This window comes from Bipolaris oryzae, assembly GCF_000523455.1.
Source record: "Bipolaris oryzae ATCC 44560 unplaced genomic scaffold scaffold_26, whole genome shotgun sequence".
Taxonomy (NCBI): domain Eukaryota; kingdom Fungi; phylum Ascomycota; class Dothideomycetes; order Pleosporales; family Pleosporaceae; genus Bipolaris; species Bipolaris oryzae.
The window spans coordinates 217,131-236,482 of record NW_006911302.1 but is presented as its reverse complement, the minus strand read 5'-3'; the positions used below and the strand labels follow the sequence as shown (position 1 = coordinate 236,482).

Sequence of the window (19,352 nt, the reverse complement as noted above, 5' to 3'; positions counted from 1 at the left end):
GGTCGGCAGTGTCCAACTATGTGCGGCATGTCTGCATGCATTCACCTACGTACATTACACATGCATCAGAACCGCCTCACCATGGCACCCACCATCTTGCGGTGCGTGTAGCCGTGGATACTACGCCCAATACGCCTGACCATAATCCGGCTTTAATGTTCTGGATGTGAGATTTTATCAGGTATGACGACAGCGGGGTTGGTGATGAGCGTTCACCGGCGGGGGGAGGGTGAATGGAGTGGCGCGCAAACTGGGGCAAGCCAAGCTTCCCGCTCGCTTCCTGTCCGCCGAGCCAAAACTAAACTCTCGGCGTGCCCGCAGACGGTGCCGAGATCCGCTCGAGAACCACACTTACGCCACAGATCCAACGTCATATGGTCCGGCTTCCAAGCCTACCAAACGGCAGAGCCTGCTAGTAGCGTTCACCCAACCTCTCGGCCAAGAGCTGGATGCATTAAATTCTGCGCCAAGGTCAGTTCGAAGAGAAGCAGCTGATGGCGCGTCACTGCTCTTATCCAACGGTGAAGCTTATTATCAACTTGTCGGGCGGGTGCTGTCCAGGGTGTCCGCCAGGCCAGGCTCCAAGGCGGCCTCTTGATTTCCTCCCTGCCGCTCACATACACAGAGTGGCTTAACTTGCGGTGCCAAGGGTGCATTGATAGTCACGGGACTCAACAACCACTGGATAGCCCCACCCACGGCCTTATGACAGGGTCCTTTCTACTCCGCACCTTCCATTTCGATTACGGAATATTCTAGGCACTTACCAAGATAACACATGTGGGATTCAAGAGATGCACCATTACTTCAGGCAACATTCTACTATGTTCCCTATGTGTTGTACTAAAGGGCAACGTCCGCATTGCAACCAAGTTTGGACTACTGTTCGACAACACCATCTCGGTAAGAAGTTGCATGGGGGTACCCACCAGACTATCTCAGCTCCAACCAAGCCTGGGCAAGCACGCAAGAGATGGGGCCCCTAGTATCCTGCACCTTGGCATACCTTAGGCACTACCCTGATGGCATCTGTGTGGAACTTAAAAAACATTCCGTCGGTGCAGTTTTCGGTGAATCGTACCATGTTTTGACCGGACATCGCAAAATTCTTACCCTCTTCCATGTCCGTCCAAGCCTGTTAGCATCATCCCTGCATTTGACCCTTGTATCGAAGTCTGCCTCGTCCTGTGCTTACTATCTCCGGCGTTTTTGTGAATTCCATAGCTGAAAGATACTTTGCACAGTAAGTTTCGATACGGCCAAAGCCGACATACCTCCGGCCAAAGCCATGTATGGCTCCCCATCGCATATCAACACGACTCGCAGACATCTATGCTACAAACACGCGTGATGTACCTCGGCTTTTGGTTTGATTTCTTTTTCCCTTGTTCTCACTTATTGGCTAACGATAAAATGAAGACATTTGCTAATAATAGCACGACGATTGTGTTGAAGGTATGTTTGTTGTCAGAACATGGTCTAAAACGTTCTCACACACCAGGGAAATTCTTATATTATCTTACCAAAGTGCGGCATAATGTTTCTGGTGAAGTAAAAATATATCGTTGTGCCAGTAATACCGAGGATTGCGCTTTGGATCGTGAACAGCTCGTAGGGGTTGGCAGGCAGCGTTCTCCACAGGCATACATATATGTAATGTATACCAGCATTTATCCGAACTCACCACTCCTGAAACGACAATAATCTACTGCAACTTATTTGATCGAGTAAAATCTAGATCCAAATAGTAATAACTTGAAGACTTCGTACAGGTGGTAGCACAGTCATATTCCCTCGATACCCTTTCCGGCTTAGTGCGCAGTTTTTCCGGCAGATCCGGCTATTTTCACAGCTCTTATCCGACGTGCCCTAAAGCTCCTGATTCCGCCTTTTAAACGTTCGGAAACGTCTGGTAACCAAGCCTTTCTTACATCTCGAACTATGGAGGACGTTAGCCCACATCAGGGATGCTCCCCTAGTAACAGTTCGAGGCATGGGTCATCCACGTGGACGTCTACCAATAGCATTGACGCCACAGCAACAGCCATAGCGAACAATGCAGGCTCGGGCGACCGCAAAATGGCGACCGCAAAAAGGAGAAGAGAGGAGAAGGAAAGGAGTAGGGTCAGTAGAGCATGTGACCGATGTAAGAAGTGAGCTTGAGGATAACCAGCGTGCACGTGACGTGCTTTATAGTACATACACTAACATTCCATACAGGAAAAAAGTAAGGTGCACAGGGAGATGCCCGTGCGCGTTATGTCTAAAGTCAGGCCTGCCCTGTGAATTCACTGCATCGTATACGCGAGGAAGGCTTCCATCAGTAATCGTCGATGAGGCTGCAATGGCCTTGGACCCACCAAAAGTGATCAGAAAGATCTCAACATCCGAGGCCTCACCAGCAGGAGAACCAGCCGCTTCGGCGATACAATACCCACGAATATACCCAAGCCCCTCTTCTCCCATAGAGGCACCAGCCTTTGCCCATACCAACAATGCCAATCCCAGCACTCTCACTATGACTACCGAGTATACCAACCGTTCTTCTACCAGAGATTCCCCTGTACCACAAGGAGGGCAAAGAGACCAAGAAGGCCACTATGTTGGCTCTTCAAGTGCCGTATCCTTTCTTATTCGCATCCAGAGGCGTCTTCATCAAAGCTCTTCACTCTCTCATGACTCGACAATATTTACATTCGGAGATGCTCCGCTGCCAGAATTTGACCAATCTCTGTTCTTCCTCCCACCCAAGTCTGACGCACAAAGGCTCGTAGAACGGTATTTTGACTATGCTGCTCCCACCCACCGGTTTCTGCATCGGCCAAGTATCGAGAAATTGCTAGACGAGTTTTACGATACACTCGGCGAGATAAGAGGTAGGGAGGATGGTAAGGCAAAGGCGGCGCTCCTAATGGTAGTCTTCGCACAAGCACAAGCCTATATGCCTCCAGGTAGTACTATACAAGAGAATAGGTGAGATTTGTCTTAGTTCTAATTTTGGTGCCGAACTAATGAGGCGTAGTGCCCGCTATTTCTTTGCATCTGAACACCAACTATCAAAAGAACGTGGTGCTGTCAGGCTGGCAAGTGTACAAGCACGGCTATTGCAGTGCTTCTACCTTTTAACACAGTCACGGATAAACCACTGCTGGAGTCTTTTCGGCACACTCTCACATTTAATGCTTGCCATCGGCTTGAATCGCGGTAGGAAATGCGACCCTACAACCAGCGACTATGTGGAGCTTGAAAGTCGAAGACGTGTCTTTTGGTGCGCGTACTCTCTTGATAAGTACCTCGCCGCTGCTCTCGGTCGCCCGCGGACTTTCAAAGACGAAGACATCGACCAGGTAGGCACTGTTCTTATCAGGGATATTCCACTTTGCTAATATTGATATCAAGGAACTTCCAACCATCGTCAATGACAATGACCTCCTTCAATCGTATATCAGGCCGACCCCTCCACACGCTCATTCCATCATGACTGCCCCGGTCGAGCACATCAAGCTAACTCGAATCGTATCCCTTGTTCTCCGAGACCTCTATTCCATTAGACCTCCAAGCCTAGGTATGCGCGTTGAGCTTTCAGCGAAATACACTGCAGATCTGCATGCATGGCGTAATTCCCTGTCTGGATTTCTAGCGGGCTCCAGTCCACAAGGAGGCATCGAAAGCCAGTCATTAATTCCGATATTCCAACGCCAGCGCTCAGTATTGAACCTGGCATATCACCATGCAATCCTCCTCATCCACCGTCCCTTCTTACTAAGAGACTTTGCAAGCCTAACACACATGCCCACGCACCCCAACTGGGGTACCAATCCAAACAAAACATACGACACCACCCCCAACATAACTGCGTGCCTTGAGGCCGCCATGGCGATCACCCGCGTCGTAAACGACGTTTTCACATCATCCAATCTCTTCCGCTCCTTCTGGTTCACACAATACTATGCCTTCTGTGCCGTCGTCGTCTTGTACATCCATCGAATCCAGCAAGGTCTCGGCGTCAAGAACAACGTCCAAAGCGAGGGCTACTACGAAAAGGGCGTTGCATGCCAGAAACAGCTGGAGACGGTACGAGATACGGATTGTCTTGCGCGCAGATACTGTCTTGTGTTAGAGGAATTGAGGGTCGAGGCTGAACGGCAATCCACGAGGTTGTTGAGTCCGATGGAAGCGGCGGGTGCGCAAGGTGCGGATGAGGTATGTTTTGGGCAAAACCTGAATTCGAAAGAGACTTCTTTTTGTACCAAAGATGGAATATACATTACTAATCTCACACAGGTCCCCTCATCGAATACAAATATCGACACCGAGCGTCCGACTCTACTTCCCCCGCCCCTACCCCAACCCGACCCCGCGAATCAAACTTCTTTACCAGGTCTCCAGGATACCCTGTATAACCCTCCCATGTTCGGGCCTGATTTTTTCGACTGGTCTAACCTGGCTAGTTGGGGCCAGTTTGAAGGTCTCGTTACGGCAGGAAACGGTATGTATGATCCAGGTATGCTGGGAGATGAGGGCGAGTTTCAGTTTGATTTTAATACTGGTGGGTAAGATGTGTGCATGTCTATTTTCTTTTCTTGTGCGTTTTGCGTTTTGAAGAAAAGTTTGAGGGTACGCTCTCGTGCGAGTAGTCTGGGCGGGGAAATGTGTTTTCTTCCTGTAATGTGAATGTATGGGAAGTGAAAAATGGTGGCAGCTGGATACAGTACAGTATTTTTTATTCATAATACATTGTTTTACAAAATTACACGTATTAAGGGTATATATCTATACATGATTTTTTGAACCAGGTCAAGTTTCCATGAACAAGAATCCGTTTTCCCATCACTCCTGCCACCGTACTCCATCTACTCCTCAAAACCCTGTTCATTCTTTCCACCCGAAATCTTTACCTTCCGAATCTTGGCCCCCTTTCTAGATGCACCAGGTGTTTGATCCGATTCCAATCCAACATAATACACCAATCTCGTCGCTCCCTTTCCAAGATAAACAACACTCTCGCCCTCATCCCTTGCTACGTGCTTGCGCAGCCTCATCTCACTCTCTTTCCTATCCGCCTCGGCCTGCTGATCTTTTGCCACCACTTTTCTAATGAACGTAGCAGCCTCTGAATCACTGGTTCGCAGTTCTCTAATTCTAGTTGCTAAATTCTGACCAGAAAGGAGCGTGGCATTTTCTTTGCGTAGACGCAGGACTTCGGGGGTGCCCTTGAGGGGCTCACCAGCTTTGATGGCGGCGTCAATGGCGAGTTGGAGGTCGGATTCGTAGGATTCTGCAGAGTCCATCATTTCGTGGATCGTGACCCAGTTGCGGAAGCGGAGGTCGTCCAGCGGTATGCCGGTTGGGCTTAGGGCTGCACGGATAGGGGAGCCGTCTGCGGGCGGTGGGGGCGGAGGTTGGTGGGGGTCGGTTGTAAAGTTGTCGTAAGTTTGCCGTAGGTCTTCTTCGGTGCCGAGAGAGGGGTACCCGGGGTCAATGTGCATATAGAAAGGGGTTGTGCGGAGATCGAGTGGTTGACCGGACATTACGGCTGCTTCGATGTTGCTCATTTGGGTCTTAAGGAGTGAAAGTTCGGATTGCAGCTGCTCAAGAGTCATGGATTGGTTTGAGTCTAGGATGGTAGCTGGGACTTCTGGTTGATCAATTTGCTGGATGATGACACGTTCGATTCTCTCTGTAATAGCATGTGGAAGCTTCAACAACTGGCTGCGGAAGTAGTCTGCGTGGCCGGCTCTTCGGCAGGCCTTGGTGAAGGTAATCCAGTCTTCAAAAGGTATCATCACTCTGTTCTTTTCCGCAGTTGAGACGATTTTCTGCCAATATTCTTCGATCAGATCTTTGTTCTTAAGAAGGCCAGCAGATGTGACGACGCTGCGAGTTCCGATTGCTCCAAGTTCAAGACCGCCTGCTTGAACGTCTTTCAGTGTAGTGCTGAGTAGGTTTGGTACGCGTAGCTTGCCAGATATCGAGATGAGAGCTTCAAACGGCTGAATCTGAGGAGGCATGCCAGCCTGAACAAGATTTGATACAATCTCGTGCGCGGTTATCACCAAGATGTTGCGCATTTCTGCTGCTTCTCCAACATAATCCTCGCCAGCCGTAGGTTCAGGCAGTATTAGCTCAAAAGAGCGGAGAAATGAGCCAATATGAATACTTTGCAACTGACCACCAGCCTCCAGATAGCCATATACAGCGTTTGCAATGGCCCGGAGGAGCATCACTCTATCAGCCATGGAACGAGACGCACCCATAGCAGCACGCAGTTTTGTGATGAGAGCAGTAACGTGGGTCGGTCTCAGGCATATGCCAGCACGACAAGCTAGCATGAATGCTGTGTACGCCTCGTTGAGGGGCCTCTCAGTCATGAATAGCTCAAAATAGCGCGGAGGGGTCTGTGTGGGGAAAATGCGCAGTGCAGTGTCCAAGGCCAGGTACGCCCTTTTCCAGTCGCGAGCGAGTATTCGTGCGGTGAGGATACCCTGCAGCAGAATAGTGGGAATGCCGGCAATGGTAGTGAGTTGAGTCCTGTCGGGAACGACTGCGTCTGGTGACAGATGGTACTCTGCGAATGTACCAGGGAAGCGCTTCAGTCCATCAGCGTACAATTCCTCCAAGTCTGGCAGTCTCATGATGCCGCCATATGCCATGAGCTCAATAGCGGCACCGTAAGCGCCCTGCGACACATAGCGCTCGTCTTGTTGGACTAGCCATTGCCAGAGCGTGTACCCATCATCCCAGCGCGCACAGTCCTTATATATGCCGAAAAGGTGGACGAAGGCATAATGATGTGGCTGAAGAATGCCTCTTTGAATGTTGCTAACTACTTGCTGAACAAAGGGAAAGAGATCGGATCGCTTGCTGGGAGCATATTCGTTCCGTATGCGCACGTGCAGGGCTTGTGTAATGCGGCGGGTGTCGTAGCTATCGAGGAGATTTGCTGCAACCAGCGCCGGATAGAGCTCCATGATCAGCTCGACATTGCGGGCTTCACAGGCATTCCGGAATTGGTTAACTAGGCGGGCAGTCTAAATAAAATCGTCAATATGCGTGCCGGTCCAAGAAGTCGGTACGACTCACTTGTGCTTCAGCTTCGGTGGATGGTGGGTTCCTAGGCATTCGCTTGCCTTTTTCGGTCGTAACTCTTCGTGGATTGCCTTTGGCTTGGTTCGCCGTCGCATACGTCGCCCTCTGGAGGCAGGCAAAGTGCGGGCATGGTGAGGTTGTTGCGGCGGCGGTGGCAGGGATTGCGGTACGCAAGAGACGAGGCGCAAGGAACGGCGCAGATGGGCAGACGAGAGACGCCAGCGACGTTCTCGATATTTTTTGCATGTCGGCTAAGTGGCAGCGGGACAATGAGGCGGAAAGTGAATGCGGACGATGCGCCCGCCGACATGTCAAAAGTTCAGACTGCACGCTAAGCCCAGGGCCCACGACCTCCGTGATTGGCCGCTTCTCCGCAAGCAGACACCTATCTTACCAAAACCCCCCATCCACCAGCTACTACTTGTCCCCATTACCGCCCGACACGACCAAACACACAGAAACCCCTCCCACAATGTCGCGCCCTCTCTCCCTCTTCAGCGTTCAGGCGATTCTGGTGCTCGCAATCGACGATGGCTCCCGCATCTTGACAAAGTACTACTCCAACCCACACCCGCCGACCGGCCAACAGAGCGACTACCCCGGTCAGATTGCATACAAGACGGTTAAGGACCAGAAGGCTTTCGAGAAGGGACTTCTTGGTGTGTAGTTCCTGTGAGGCCAATGCTGCGCCCATGTTGGTCTGACATCTATTACAGAGAAGACAGCGAAGCAGACGACCGACATTATACTATACGACCAGAAAGTCATTGTGTTCAAGATGGAGTCGGACGTCATGTTGTATGTGGTGGGAAGCGCCGATGAGAACGAGGTTCTGCTTTACAGGTACTGTCATGTCGAACGAATGCGTAGGCAGCTGGCCCAATGCTAATTCCGACCAGCGTTGTCCTCGCCCTGAGAGACTCGCTCAATATCCTCCTCAAGTACGTAGCTGTATGAAGGACTGGAATTGGGCAACCGTTTAACACGTGGCAGGAACTCGGTTGACAAGCGCACTGTTATCGAAAACTACGACCTCGTGGTATGCATTCCCGTGCTTGCGTATCGCATTCCTCCATTGGCTGACCACAGTAGTCTCTCGCTATCGACGAATTGGTAGATGACGGTATCATCCTCGAGACCGACCCCGTCATTGTCGCCTCGCGCGTCAGCAAGCCCCCGGCGCAAGACATGACGTCGATGAAGAACATTGACCTTTCAGAACAAGGTTTCTTGAATGCGTGGGAGTTTGGCAAAAGGCAGCTTGCGGAGAGGATACGGCAGGGTCTATGAGCTTCTTTGGTTTGGGCATGGCGTTGCTGGAGTTGAGGATACAGTTGCCGCTTTGCGAATGCTATGAATCGTGACATGCTGCATGATAGAGTGGGTAGCGCATTACGCCAGAAAAAAAAGGCCTAATCAAGACCGTATTCTGCTTCCACTGACGCCGTTGGTAGGCCGCTGTGATCCAAGTGTATGTACTGGTGTCGAGGAATCCCTTAGTAAGCGCGGGTCCAGGAACAAAGGTCCGTTTTGCATGACCCTTGCAATCGCGCTACTTGAGCACCTTCGTCATCGCCGCATCCCACCATCAATCCCCGAACCCCACTAACCACAGACTCTGCACACGACACACAACCATGAAGCAGAGATTCTCCAGTCTGGACGTCAAGGTGGGCCGTTGCGAGTTATACTGTAAACAGCATTTACTAATTGATTCACAAGGTCATAGCCCATGAGCTTTCCGCCAAACTTACTTCTCTCAGAGTCACCAATGTTTACGATCTGAGCTCCGTATGTACTGCGCATGTCGCAACCAATGCAATGCATATTCGCTTACTCATACATATGTAGAGAATCTTCCTCATCAAGTTCCATAAACCCGACCACCGCGAACAGCTGCTCATCGACTCGGGCTTCCGCTGTCACCTCACGGAATATGCCCGCACTACAGCTGCGGCTCCTTCGGGCTTCGTCGCAAAACTGCGCAAATACCTCAAGACAAGACGTATTACATCAATTTCCCAAATAGGCACCGATCGTATTCTGGAGTTCCAGTTCTCTGACGGACTGTACCGGCTCTACTTAGAGTTCTACGCCGGCGGAAACATCATCCTAACCGACGCCGACCTTAACGTGCTGTCGCTTCTGCGAAATGTGGACGAGGGAGAGGAACATGAGAAGCTCAGAGTCGGCTTGAAGTACAATCTCACTCTGCGACAAAATTACGGCGGCGCCCCAGAACTCACGAAGGAGAGAGTACGTCAAGCACTACAGAAGGCGGTCGACAAACAACAGGATCAGCCGGTTGCAGCAGGAAAGAAGGCAAAGAAAGCAGGAAAGGATTCTCTAAGAAAAGCTCTCGCTGTCTCCATCACAGAATGCCCTCCTTTACTGGTCGATCATGCGCTTCATATTGCTAGCTATGACTCGTCCTTGAAACCGGAGGAGGTTCTTGCTGATGATGGGCTCGTCGAAAAGCTAGTTGATGTGCTACAAGATGCAAGGAAAATTACAGATGAAATCACAAAGACCGACCAGATCAAGGGCTATATTCTCGCAAAGCCCAATCCCTCAGCCTCAAAGCCCGACAACGAGTCTTCTGATAAACCGCGTCTTCTCTACGATGATTTCCATCCTTTCCGACCACAGCAATTTGAGAACACCGACTATACTTTCCTGGAGTTCGATGGTTTCAACAAGGCGGTAGACGAGTTCTTTTCGTCAATAGAAGGGCAAAAACTTGAGTCGAAACTGACAGAACGCGAACAGCAAGCCAAGAAAAAGCTAGAGAAAGCGCGCAAAGAACACGAGGATCGCATCGGTGGACTACAACAAGTGCAAGAATTGAACTTTCGCAAAGCAGAAGCGATCTTGGCAAATGTCCATCGCGTGACCGAAGCCACTGAAGCTGTAAATGGGTTGATCAGGCAGGGCATGGATTGGGTCGATATTGAGCGCTTAATTGAACGCGAGCAAAACTCTGGCAACGCCGTGGCGCAGTTGATCAGACTACCGCTTAAGTTACATGAGAATACGATCACCCTACTTCTCAACGAAACAAATTGGGAAGAAGGTGGAGAAGAGGAAGACGAGGGCAATGAGACGAGCTCTGTGAGTGAGGATACTGACGACGAGGACGACCGCCCTAGAAAGGCTTCTCCATCAAAACCAGTGGCACGACCGCAACTAGCTATCGATATTGATCTCGGTTTAAGCGCCTGGGCCAACTCTACCGAGTATTTCGACCAAAAGAAGACGGCTGCCGACAAAGAAGGCCGTACCCTTCAAGCATCCACAAAAGCGCTGAAAAGCCACGAGAAAAAAGTGGCCGAAGATCTAAAGAAGGGACTGAAGCAAGAGAAGGAAGTGCTGCGGCCGGTGCGCAAACAGCATTGGTTCGAAAAGTTCATATATTTTATCTCGTCAGATGGCTATCTGGTTCTCGGAGGCAAGGATGCACAGCAGAATGAGATCATATACCGTCGTTTTCTGCGAAAGGGAGATGTGTATGTGCATGCAGATCTCAAAGGCGCCATGCCTATGATTATCAAGAATAAAGCAGACACGCCGGATGCTCCTATTCCACCATCGACCTTATCACAAGCCGGAAACCTCAGTATATGTACATCTGACGCATGGGACTCGAAGGCGGTCATGTCGGCATGGTGGGTCCGTAGTGATCAAGTCAGCAAAACTGGACAGACGGGTGAATTTCTCCCTGCCGGCATATTCAATATCAAGGGAAAGAAAGAGTTTTTACCCCCAGCTCAACTTGTGGTTGGGCTTGCAGTCATGTTTGAAATCAGCGATTCAAGCAAGGCGAACCATCACAAGCATCGGGTGCAGGAGACTGCAGTTTCTGCTGCCGAAATGGCTGATGAGCCAGCGAACGAGTCCAAAGAAGCAGCAGCTACTAAGACTGATGAGAGCGATGATGACGAGTTTCCGGACGCAAAGATTAATTCCGACTCTGAAGACGATTTCCCAGATGCGAAGATGGAACACACTGAAGAGAGTGATGCCGAGTCCGAAGCTGCAGCTCCAAGAAGTAATCCTCTTCAGTCTTCCGCAAGAAATGATAAAGAAGACTCTGGCGATGAGGACGAGCCTGTAGTTGTTAAAGGAGGTGCTGAGCATACAAAATCTGGGGAAAAGAATGGCGTTATTGCGAAGGAAGAACCACCAGAAGATGAAGGCTCAATAGCTGATACTGAGCCGATATCAAAGTCTACGGGACGCGGAAAACTATCTGCAAGAGAGCGCCGCCTAGCGAGGAAGGGCCAGCTTCCAGAGCTGCCTCAAGTGCCGTCTGATACGGTGCCTGTAGTTGATGGAGCTGATCAAGATGAAGGTGATTCCGGAGAAGGTGGTAGCGCTAAAGCGCCTACAAAGGTGGATGGAACTGTTACATCGCAGATGAACAAGCAAAAGAATACCCCCCTCCCACGTGGGAAGCGTGCAAAGGCGAAAAAGCAGGCAGCTAAATATGCAGCGCAAGACGAGGAAGATCGTGAATTGGCCATGCGGCTTTTAGGTTCCAAGTCTGGCCAGCAAGCTGCGGAAGCCGCAGCACAAGAGAAGCGTCAAAAGGAAGAGCAAGCACAAGCCGACAAGCAACGCCGACGCGAACAACATCTTCGTGCTCAAGCTGCGGGTAAAGCTGCCGAAGAGGCCCGACTCCGTGCACTAGAAAATGCAGAAGACGATGACGAAGGCGACGAAGTCCTAAAAACAAACCTGCAAAATCTCGATGCATTCACTGGCCGCCCGCTACCAAACGACGAGCTGATCTCAGCGATCCCAGTCTGTGCTCCTTGGTCCGCCCTCTCGACTTACAAATACAAGGCCAAAATGCAGCCTGGATCCACCAAGCGCGGCAAAGCTGTCAAAGAGGTGTTGGCCATCTGGGATAATGCGGGTAAAGATGCCAAGATTGTTGATAAGAATAGCCAGGATGTCGAGCGCATCTGGCCAAAGGAGATCGATCTGATTCGTGGGTGGAAGGAGACGGAGGTTGTGGGTGTGGTGCCTGTTAGTAAAGTACGAGTGATGATTGCGGGAGGGAGGCGAGGCGCGGAGATTGCAAAAGGGAAGAAGAAGAGTGTGAGAGGCGGGAGGGGATCTAAGAAGAAGTGAGTAATTGGGTTATGTAGGAAATGAAATACCAGAGCGGTTGTTTCTTTGCATTATGAACTGTAGAAAGAAGGGTAAAGTCTTCGGAATGAAGTGGTATAGTCCGATATCTTGAGGACTACGAGTTGAATTGTAGATAGGTTCTACTCAATCAACAAAGTGATGTTGGCTAACAAGAATCCAAAAATAGTCATACTTTGATCGACAACAAAACGCCTCTGATCATTTCCTTTTCTTCATCTAACCACCATGACAGACGGCACGTTAACCCCAAGCTAGCCCTGAATAACCAAAACGCCCTCTAATTAAGCTTTCGTGCTTGCACTTGTCTTCAATTAAGCTACAATCTAGATCTCCTCCCACCCCTCCCCCCGCCACACTCCGCTCACGTGGCTTACGATATTCATCGTCGTGTTATAGGGAAGGGGTAGATCCTTGTTACATTCCCGTGCGTAGGGCTGTTTCGGGATACCGAGTAGTCTCGGCGATGTGCATATGTGACATATGCATACGCAGGCAGAATTAATAGCTCACTTTCCCATGGAAGGTTTTGGAACACGTGGTTTTTTTTTAAAAAAAATAAGGGTTGCTAAGTTCGGGGGTCTAGTGGCCTTACGTGCGTAGGGCTTGCGGGGAAAAAGGGAGCGGACTGGAATAGTGCGACTTGTATGACTAGGGGATTGCGTCATCGAGACGCTGGATGTGTTTTGGATTGTCGTGTTTCTCTAGGATTGACCTTGTTTGGGGTAGCGTTTAAGGTGGTGGGTGGACTTTTTCTTCTTTTTTAGATAAGACTTTACTCCGTGCATTGGAGGGTCTCGCACCAATGTGCTTTGTTATGTTGAAGAATATGGCAATCCGTTAGCCAGACTCTTGGGATCATCAAGGACTCCGATGACTACTGTTTTAGTTCGACTTGTGCGAGGTGCTCATTGCAAGAGCGGGTTACAGCATTGTATGGTTCTGGTTCCGGTCGACGCTAGATAATAATGATTGGCAGTATATGTCTTCTTAGTCGATGGATTGCCCAGTACATACGAGCTGAATGTTCCCCCTTTCACAATCATGCACACGTGTAGTACGCCGTAGGACTTGTGGAATCCACGAGGCCGCGAATGGGTTGCATAGCCAACGGAAAATTGGGCATGAGTGGAGACGAGCATCTCATGCCTAAAAAAAAGCTGCAGGAGTAAGCTGACCCCTGCGAACATGAAGTAAGCAGGACATAAACTTCTGGCTTATTGCATGTGCAACTCTGGTGTTGCGAGAGAGCCTCTCGATGCAGCCATTTCTGTAACCAAGACCTTGCTCTAATAAAGTATCCATGGTACAACAGATGATACGACAGCAATTGAGCTGAAGGAGTAACAATGGAAATTGATAGTACAGAGTAATATTGAGAAGGGAGCCAGGACCAGGAGCTTATTGACACGTGGGTCAGCGATCGTCACGGGGGGCCGTAATTGGGAAGCGAAATGTTTGAGCTTTCTGGTAGTGGCAAGTGTCGTCTGGACGTGCAAAGCATCAACGAAGAAGAACGATTCGACAACGCGTGAGAGTGTAATACGGAGGATGCTGCCTAGGATGCGAAAAAGCAAGTATGCCATAGCCACGTCTGGGCAAGTACAGCCCGCGGCGGTGCTGTGAACAGGCGTCACACGAAAGCGGCGCCTTTGGCAATCTCCGACCGGCAGCAAGTCTGGAGAAGGCATGCGACCCACGACCCACGACCCACGACCGACCCACGACCCGGGCGGATAGCGACGCCCCTTTTCCCCAGTGTAAGTACCAAGCCAGGGTCTCGTCTGATGCAGTAGATTGGCGCAGACGTTTTTCTGTTTTTCAATTGCACTGCCGCGTTTTTCCCCTCCCACCGCACTGGAGCCGCTGCACTGTCCAAATCGCAACTCTGACACCCTCGCCGCTGGACATATTTTGGATATATTGTCGCAGGGGGTTGTATCGACCGCACCCCTTCATTTCGCTTTTCCCGCCACTATTTTTGCCAGGGACAGATTCCATGACCAGGACCCGCGTCGTACATCATGAGCGATGAGGCCGTGAACCCCTCTGGCCACGCGGCGGCCGTGGAGCCGTATGAGGCCTCGAATCCGCTCGCGCCTGTACTCCCGAATCCCCAAAGTGCACTCTCAGTAAAAGGCACGGCGTCGCGCTCATGGCTTGCCAATGTCCGCCGACCACGCACTTCGCCAGGACCCCGCGCATTTTCTTTGAAGCGCACGCCGCCACACGCAGACGATGACGATCGCAGAGATTCGGCCCTGGCCTCGTCCAGCGGTACCATCGTCAACGAACCGCCTTCACCAAGGAGTCTGCGCAGGACGCCAAGCCTGCCTGCCATTGTGATTCACGACGAGCGCTCATCCAGGACAGAACATGCACACGACGAAGACGACGCTGCTTTTTCCCGGCTTGATTGCATCATACCCACTGGCGGCTTTGACGACATTTCCTCGGATGCGCTGATATCTTTTTCGAAGCGGGGCAGCATGATGTTGGGTGGCAAAAGGGCAAACAGGAAGAGTAGACAGATGGATTTGCTTGTGGAAGGCGCGCCCACACCGAGTGCGCCGCCGCGACCGGAAGAGGAGGTGGTGAAAGAGACGAAAGAGGAGGAGGAGCAGGCAGAATTACGAGAGCAAACACAGCGAGAGTCTCAAGAGCAACCACAACCCACCTCCGACCAAATGCAACAGGAATCCCCGCAACCCCCACCCCCCACCGCGAGACTCCTCTCCCCACGAGCAACCTCTCGTGTTTCCGGTAGATCGCGATCCATAAGCCACCGTGTTCTTTCCGCTGATGAGATGACCTTGTCGCGCAAGGTGCGCTGCATGTACATGCACGGAAACGAGAGCGCCGTCAACTGGGATGCGCCAGAGGAAGACAGCAGGAGCATTCAGAACAGTTATCGTGGTAATAGCAGTGTCAACAACATGGCCATGGAAGTTATCGAGGACGATAGCTCCCTTATGAGCTCGAGGCGCGGCAGCGTCATTGTCAAGGAGCCCACTGAGGCTGCTGGTGGGCTGGAGGACTGGGCTGATCTTGAAGGCGGCGAGGTTGATCGATATGGCTTCATTATCCCCAAGAGGACGAGATCGAAATCCAACAGCGAAGGCATAGACGGTCCCGACGAACCGCACATGCAACGAGTCACCACGACACTGCAGTTGTTGTCTGAAGAGCCTAGACGTCGCCGATTGGGCCGGAGTGTCTCACGCGCGCCTTCCACAAAGTCTGGCGGTCCTCGAGCCGGCTCGCTCAAACGAAGATTTTCCGGCAGGTCTTCCAGGCCTGCTAGATCTATCTTCTCTGGAAAGACATCGGATTCCCGTACGACCTTCCAGCCTTTGCGCCATGCGGCGAACAAACTACCTCACAACCGCGACCGCCGATTGAGAGACGAAGCGAGCGACATGCTCAAACTACCGCCAGGCTTGGCTGAGGTTGCCGAACAGAAGGAGGGCGGTAGGGCTGCCCGAGCTATGAAGGCAAAAGAAATCGAGCGGAATGAAAAATGGCGAAAGATGGCAAAGGTTGTCAAAGCAGGCGCAGACAAGGGGGGCATGCTTTTCGAGTTCGAGACCAAAGACCCAAAAGTCATATCTCGCACGTGGAAAGGTATTCCGGATCGCTGGAGAGCGACTGCATGGTACTCCTTCCTGGCTGCAAGCGCCAACGCGGATGCCGACAGTCCAACTGAGGAAGAACTTATTGTCAACTTTTATGAGCTTCAAGAAGAGAGTTCCGCAGACGATGTCCAGATCGATGTTGATGTCCCACGCACCATCAACAGACACATCATGTTCCGACGCCGATATCGTGGTGGGCAGCGACTACTTTTTCGTGTACTTCACGCAATGTCATTGTATTTGCCCGAAACGGGTTATGTTCAAGGTATGGCCTCTTTGGCGGCCACGCTTCTGTGCTATTATGAAGAGGACCGGGCATTTGTGATGCTCGTCCGATTGTGGCAGCTTCGAGGCATGGAGAGGCTCTATGAGGCAGGATTTGAAGGCCTCATGGAGGCTCTTGAAGATTTTGAGCTCAACTGGCTGCGCGGAGGTGACATTGCGCAGAAGCTTGTAAGTCGAGTTCCACAACCCAAAATCATGGCATATCAGCTTACACAATATTTCACAGACAGACCTGGGCATCACATCAACCGCATACGGCACACGATGGTACCTCACTTTATTCAATTACTCGTTACCATTTCCAGCACAACTCCGCGTTTGGGACGTATTCATGCTGTTGGGTGACAAGTCGCACGCTACTACACCGGGATCCAAGTTCAGCGCAGATATGGATGTCTTGCATGCTACATCAGCTGCACTCATCGATGCAACACGAGAAATCCTGCTTGATTCGGACTTTGAGAATGCCATGAAGGTCCTGACATCATGGATCCCGATTAAAGACGAGGATCTACTGATGCGGGTAGCCAAGGCAGAATACAAGATGAGGAAGAAGCGAGCCAATGCCTGACGTAGGCGGTTCCAAGTTGAATGCGACGGAAGCGCCAACCTCAGGCTCTGCGGGCGCATTGCGCTTTGAAGGGTGTGATGGTGCACCACCGAAGATAGAAATGCTTCCTGTTGAACCCTCGCCCTCGCCCTTCCATGGCCTTTTCCAGAAGCTACCGGGTCGATCTCTTAGGATCGGTGGCGCGCAAATCTCAACGTGGCTGGCACGTTTTACGTTTTCCAAGGTTTTTGCAACATGAGATACCTTTTGCTTTTTTAGTGGGATGCCGCCCACTTTAGCCGCGACACATCACTTCCTGTTTGCCTTTTGGGCGTCTTTTAGCGGTGCCGCCCGAACGAGGCTGCCACTCTACTGGTATCAAGGATGCCTCAGTTGCCCACCGTCGGGTCACGGTCTAGACATGGATGATTCTGGGAAAGCGTTTTCCCAGGCCTTTCCCCTTTTGAGCAGGGCTTCGGTGTTGGGCGCACGGCTGCAACGATTACTGATCGAGATACCTCTTATTTTTTTTCTTTTTTGTTCCTTCTTTTCCGGGTCTGTTCACGTATTCCTATCAATATACCAGAGACGGCGTTCTTTCTACAAACGGCATCGGGAAGGCATTGCATTTTTTTTGCATATATTCATGTATACCCAATATAATCTAGGCTCCGCACGCAGCCAAATAATACATAACTAATTGATTACGCTATGCACGTTGAACATGGTGATGCTGGTGAAAAGGCACTAATTGGTAACGATTATGGAAGGCAATATTTCTTGATTGAGAGCAAACGGGGGTTAGTGGCTTATTGATAATTGACGTATTAAATATTGTCAACACATGGATCGGGAGATTGACCGATAGGAAGAAAGTGCAATAAGAGGACTGAAGCTGTTTGGGCTGAATGTTTGGAGTAATTGCTTGGCTCAGGAGAGTAGAGTTTTGAGCTAGAGATAAGAGGGGCAGTACCTCCGGCAACGCTGCCAGGGGAGGCGGATCGAAGCGAGTACGCGAGAGAACGTGTGAGAGTAGCGTTTGACTAATGAGGCATATCAAAGGGGGTGGTCAAGGGAAGGTGGTTGATACGTGCGGCAATTGAGAGCGTCGAGGACGTAGTAGATGCGCCAACGAGCGAGGGTTTGGGGATGTGTGTGTGTGTCAAGCCACAAGGAGTAAGAGGTGCGGGTTGGGTGGTGGGCATGGGCATGGCGGGTGAAAGAAGATGAGGCAATACTTACTACATGGCAGTAGACTTTGTTTACTCCTAGTTACTCCAACTCCAACTCGCACAACCTTTCGGCACGCCGTCGAGGCATGTGCAACCGGAGCGGCAGAGTGTTGGGAATGCGGTGCCGGCAACAATGACGACAGGCGACGGGGAAAGGTGGAAATGCGCCCAAATAGGCAATCAGGGATGCCCAGGTCGACTTGGGTGGCAAACCGCCGCTAGTACTTTCCCGATGAACTGCTTCGCCTCCCCACCGACTGCGCCCAACCTTGCCTCCCAGCTCCCCAACCACTGTTTTCCGGTGCCAACTGCGTGGCCGCATCGACAACGAGCATCGCTGTATCGGCTACTCCGAGCACAACTGGCAAAAAGCTGCGCCTCGCTTTCGTTCATGGATACCAGAGCCGGTCAAGATGCAACTTCAGAACACGCCGACGCTGATCTGTGGTCTGATTTTCTCAGAGGTGAAGCAAAGATCAGCGCGCCTTGGCTCAATTTAGAAGCGAACCAGGTAGACGCGGATGAGGGGGGGAGGGGGTGCAACAGCCGTCCCGCAACTGCACTACAGTACGTCCCTTGCTAGGTGAGGTGAGGAATAGGGAAGGCCAAGCGACGGCCAGCAGTGCAAGAGTAAGTACACCTAGCAGCTTCGGAGCCTATGCGGCCAAAGACTAGCCGGCCCGTGTAAGCTCCTTCACATCTGGATACGCTAATCGATCTGACTGGGGTGGCCAGCGACACGGTTCTCAGATGCGGGAGACGAATGATCGACGTCTGAGTTGCAGCTTACGTGCACTGCACAGCATCTATTCCCCCAATGTCCGCCTCACCCTGCACGTTACCCATGGATGCCGTAGCAGCAGCGGCAGCTTTTCGCGGCATCCCTTGTTTCCGACCCCCGATGCCTTGCTAAGTGAGAGAGAGTACGAGTAGTGTACACACTAACATTCTGTTCTTGCCTCGAACAAAACAAAACAACATGCCACTGCAAGCCAATTGCTTGCTCACACCTTTCCGGCCTGATTGGCATTTATGTCGCAGCATCTGCAGCAGCAGCATCAATCGCCTTTCGGGTTGCCTTGTCGGCAGATGGTCGTCTTCTTTATCGGTGAATTGCCTCCCCCCCTTCTTTGGGGACTTCTAAAGTCGTCTTCAAGCACATTGATACACGTCACAAATACGGGCTCGGTACGAGACAGCTGTCAGAGCCATGACTGCCATCTTTCGCCCCGCGGTTCTACCGGATCTCTCCCGTGCACTCTCTGAAACTTGCCCTTTGGCCGGGTTCACACGTGGGTGTGTTGATACTTAGACACAGACAGGTCGTCATCTAGGATGATTTACTGAAAACAGCTCTACTCTACCCATATGGTAGCGTCCTGGTCGAGAAATTGTCGGTTCGATCTA

At 51.2% G+C, this 19,352-nt stretch overlaps 5 protein-coding genes across 5 annotated transcripts; 4 read left to right on the top strand and 1 right to left on the bottom strand.

Moving 5' to 3' along the window:
* Nucleotides 1-2,344: 2,344 nt before the first annotated feature.
* COCMIDRAFT_2975 (uncharacterized protein) lies at nucleotides 2,345-4,557 on the top strand (the record flags this gene model as incomplete). The annotated part of the gene is made up of 4 exons (XM_007687114.1): nucleotides 2,345-2,973; nucleotides 3,023-3,347; nucleotides 3,400-4,203; nucleotides 4,285-4,557. 4 exons carry the CDS (start codon nucleotides 2,345-2,347, stop codon nucleotides 4,555-4,557), a joined length of 2,031 nt encoding a protein of 676 aa, XP_007685304.1.
* Nucleotides 4,558-4,853: 296 nt separating this feature from the next.
* COCMIDRAFT_34409 (uncharacterized protein) lies at nucleotides 4,854-7,335 on the bottom strand (the record flags this gene model as incomplete). The annotated part of the gene is made up of 2 exons (XM_007687137.1): nucleotides 4,854-7,031; nucleotides 7,084-7,335. 2 exons carry the CDS (start codon nucleotides 7,333-7,335, stop codon nucleotides 4,854-4,856), a joined length of 2,430 nt encoding a protein of 809 aa, XP_007685327.1.
* A 226-nt stretch (nucleotides 7,336-7,561) lies between these two features.
* COCMIDRAFT_88049 (uncharacterized protein) lies at nucleotides 7,562-8,379 on the top strand (the record flags this gene model as incomplete). Its single annotated transcript, XM_007687182.1, has 5 exons — nucleotides 7,562-7,748; nucleotides 7,806-7,932; nucleotides 7,989-8,030; nucleotides 8,083-8,128; nucleotides 8,182-8,379. The coding sequence occupies 5 exons, from the start codon at nucleotides 7,562-7,564 to the stop codon at nucleotides 8,377-8,379; spliced, it is 600 nt and encodes a 199-aa protein (XP_007685372.1).
* Nucleotides 8,380-8,726: 347 nt separating this feature from the next.
* COCMIDRAFT_88043 (uncharacterized protein) lies at nucleotides 8,727-12,225 on the top strand (the record flags this gene model as incomplete). Its single annotated transcript, XM_007687181.1, has 3 exons — nucleotides 8,727-8,759; nucleotides 8,812-8,880; nucleotides 8,941-12,225. 3 exons carry the CDS (start codon nucleotides 8,727-8,729, stop codon nucleotides 12,223-12,225), a joined length of 3,387 nt encoding a protein of 1,128 aa, XP_007685371.1.
* Nucleotides 12,226-14,267: 2,042 nt separating this feature from the next.
* COCMIDRAFT_88155 (uncharacterized protein) lies at nucleotides 14,268-16,734 on the top strand (the record flags this gene model as incomplete). Its single annotated transcript, XM_007687180.1, has 2 exons — nucleotides 14,268-16,331; nucleotides 16,390-16,734. 2 exons carry the CDS (start codon nucleotides 14,268-14,270, stop codon nucleotides 16,732-16,734), a joined length of 2,409 nt encoding a protein of 802 aa, XP_007685370.1.
* Between the last annotated feature and the right edge of the window lie 2,618 nt (nucleotides 16,735-19,352).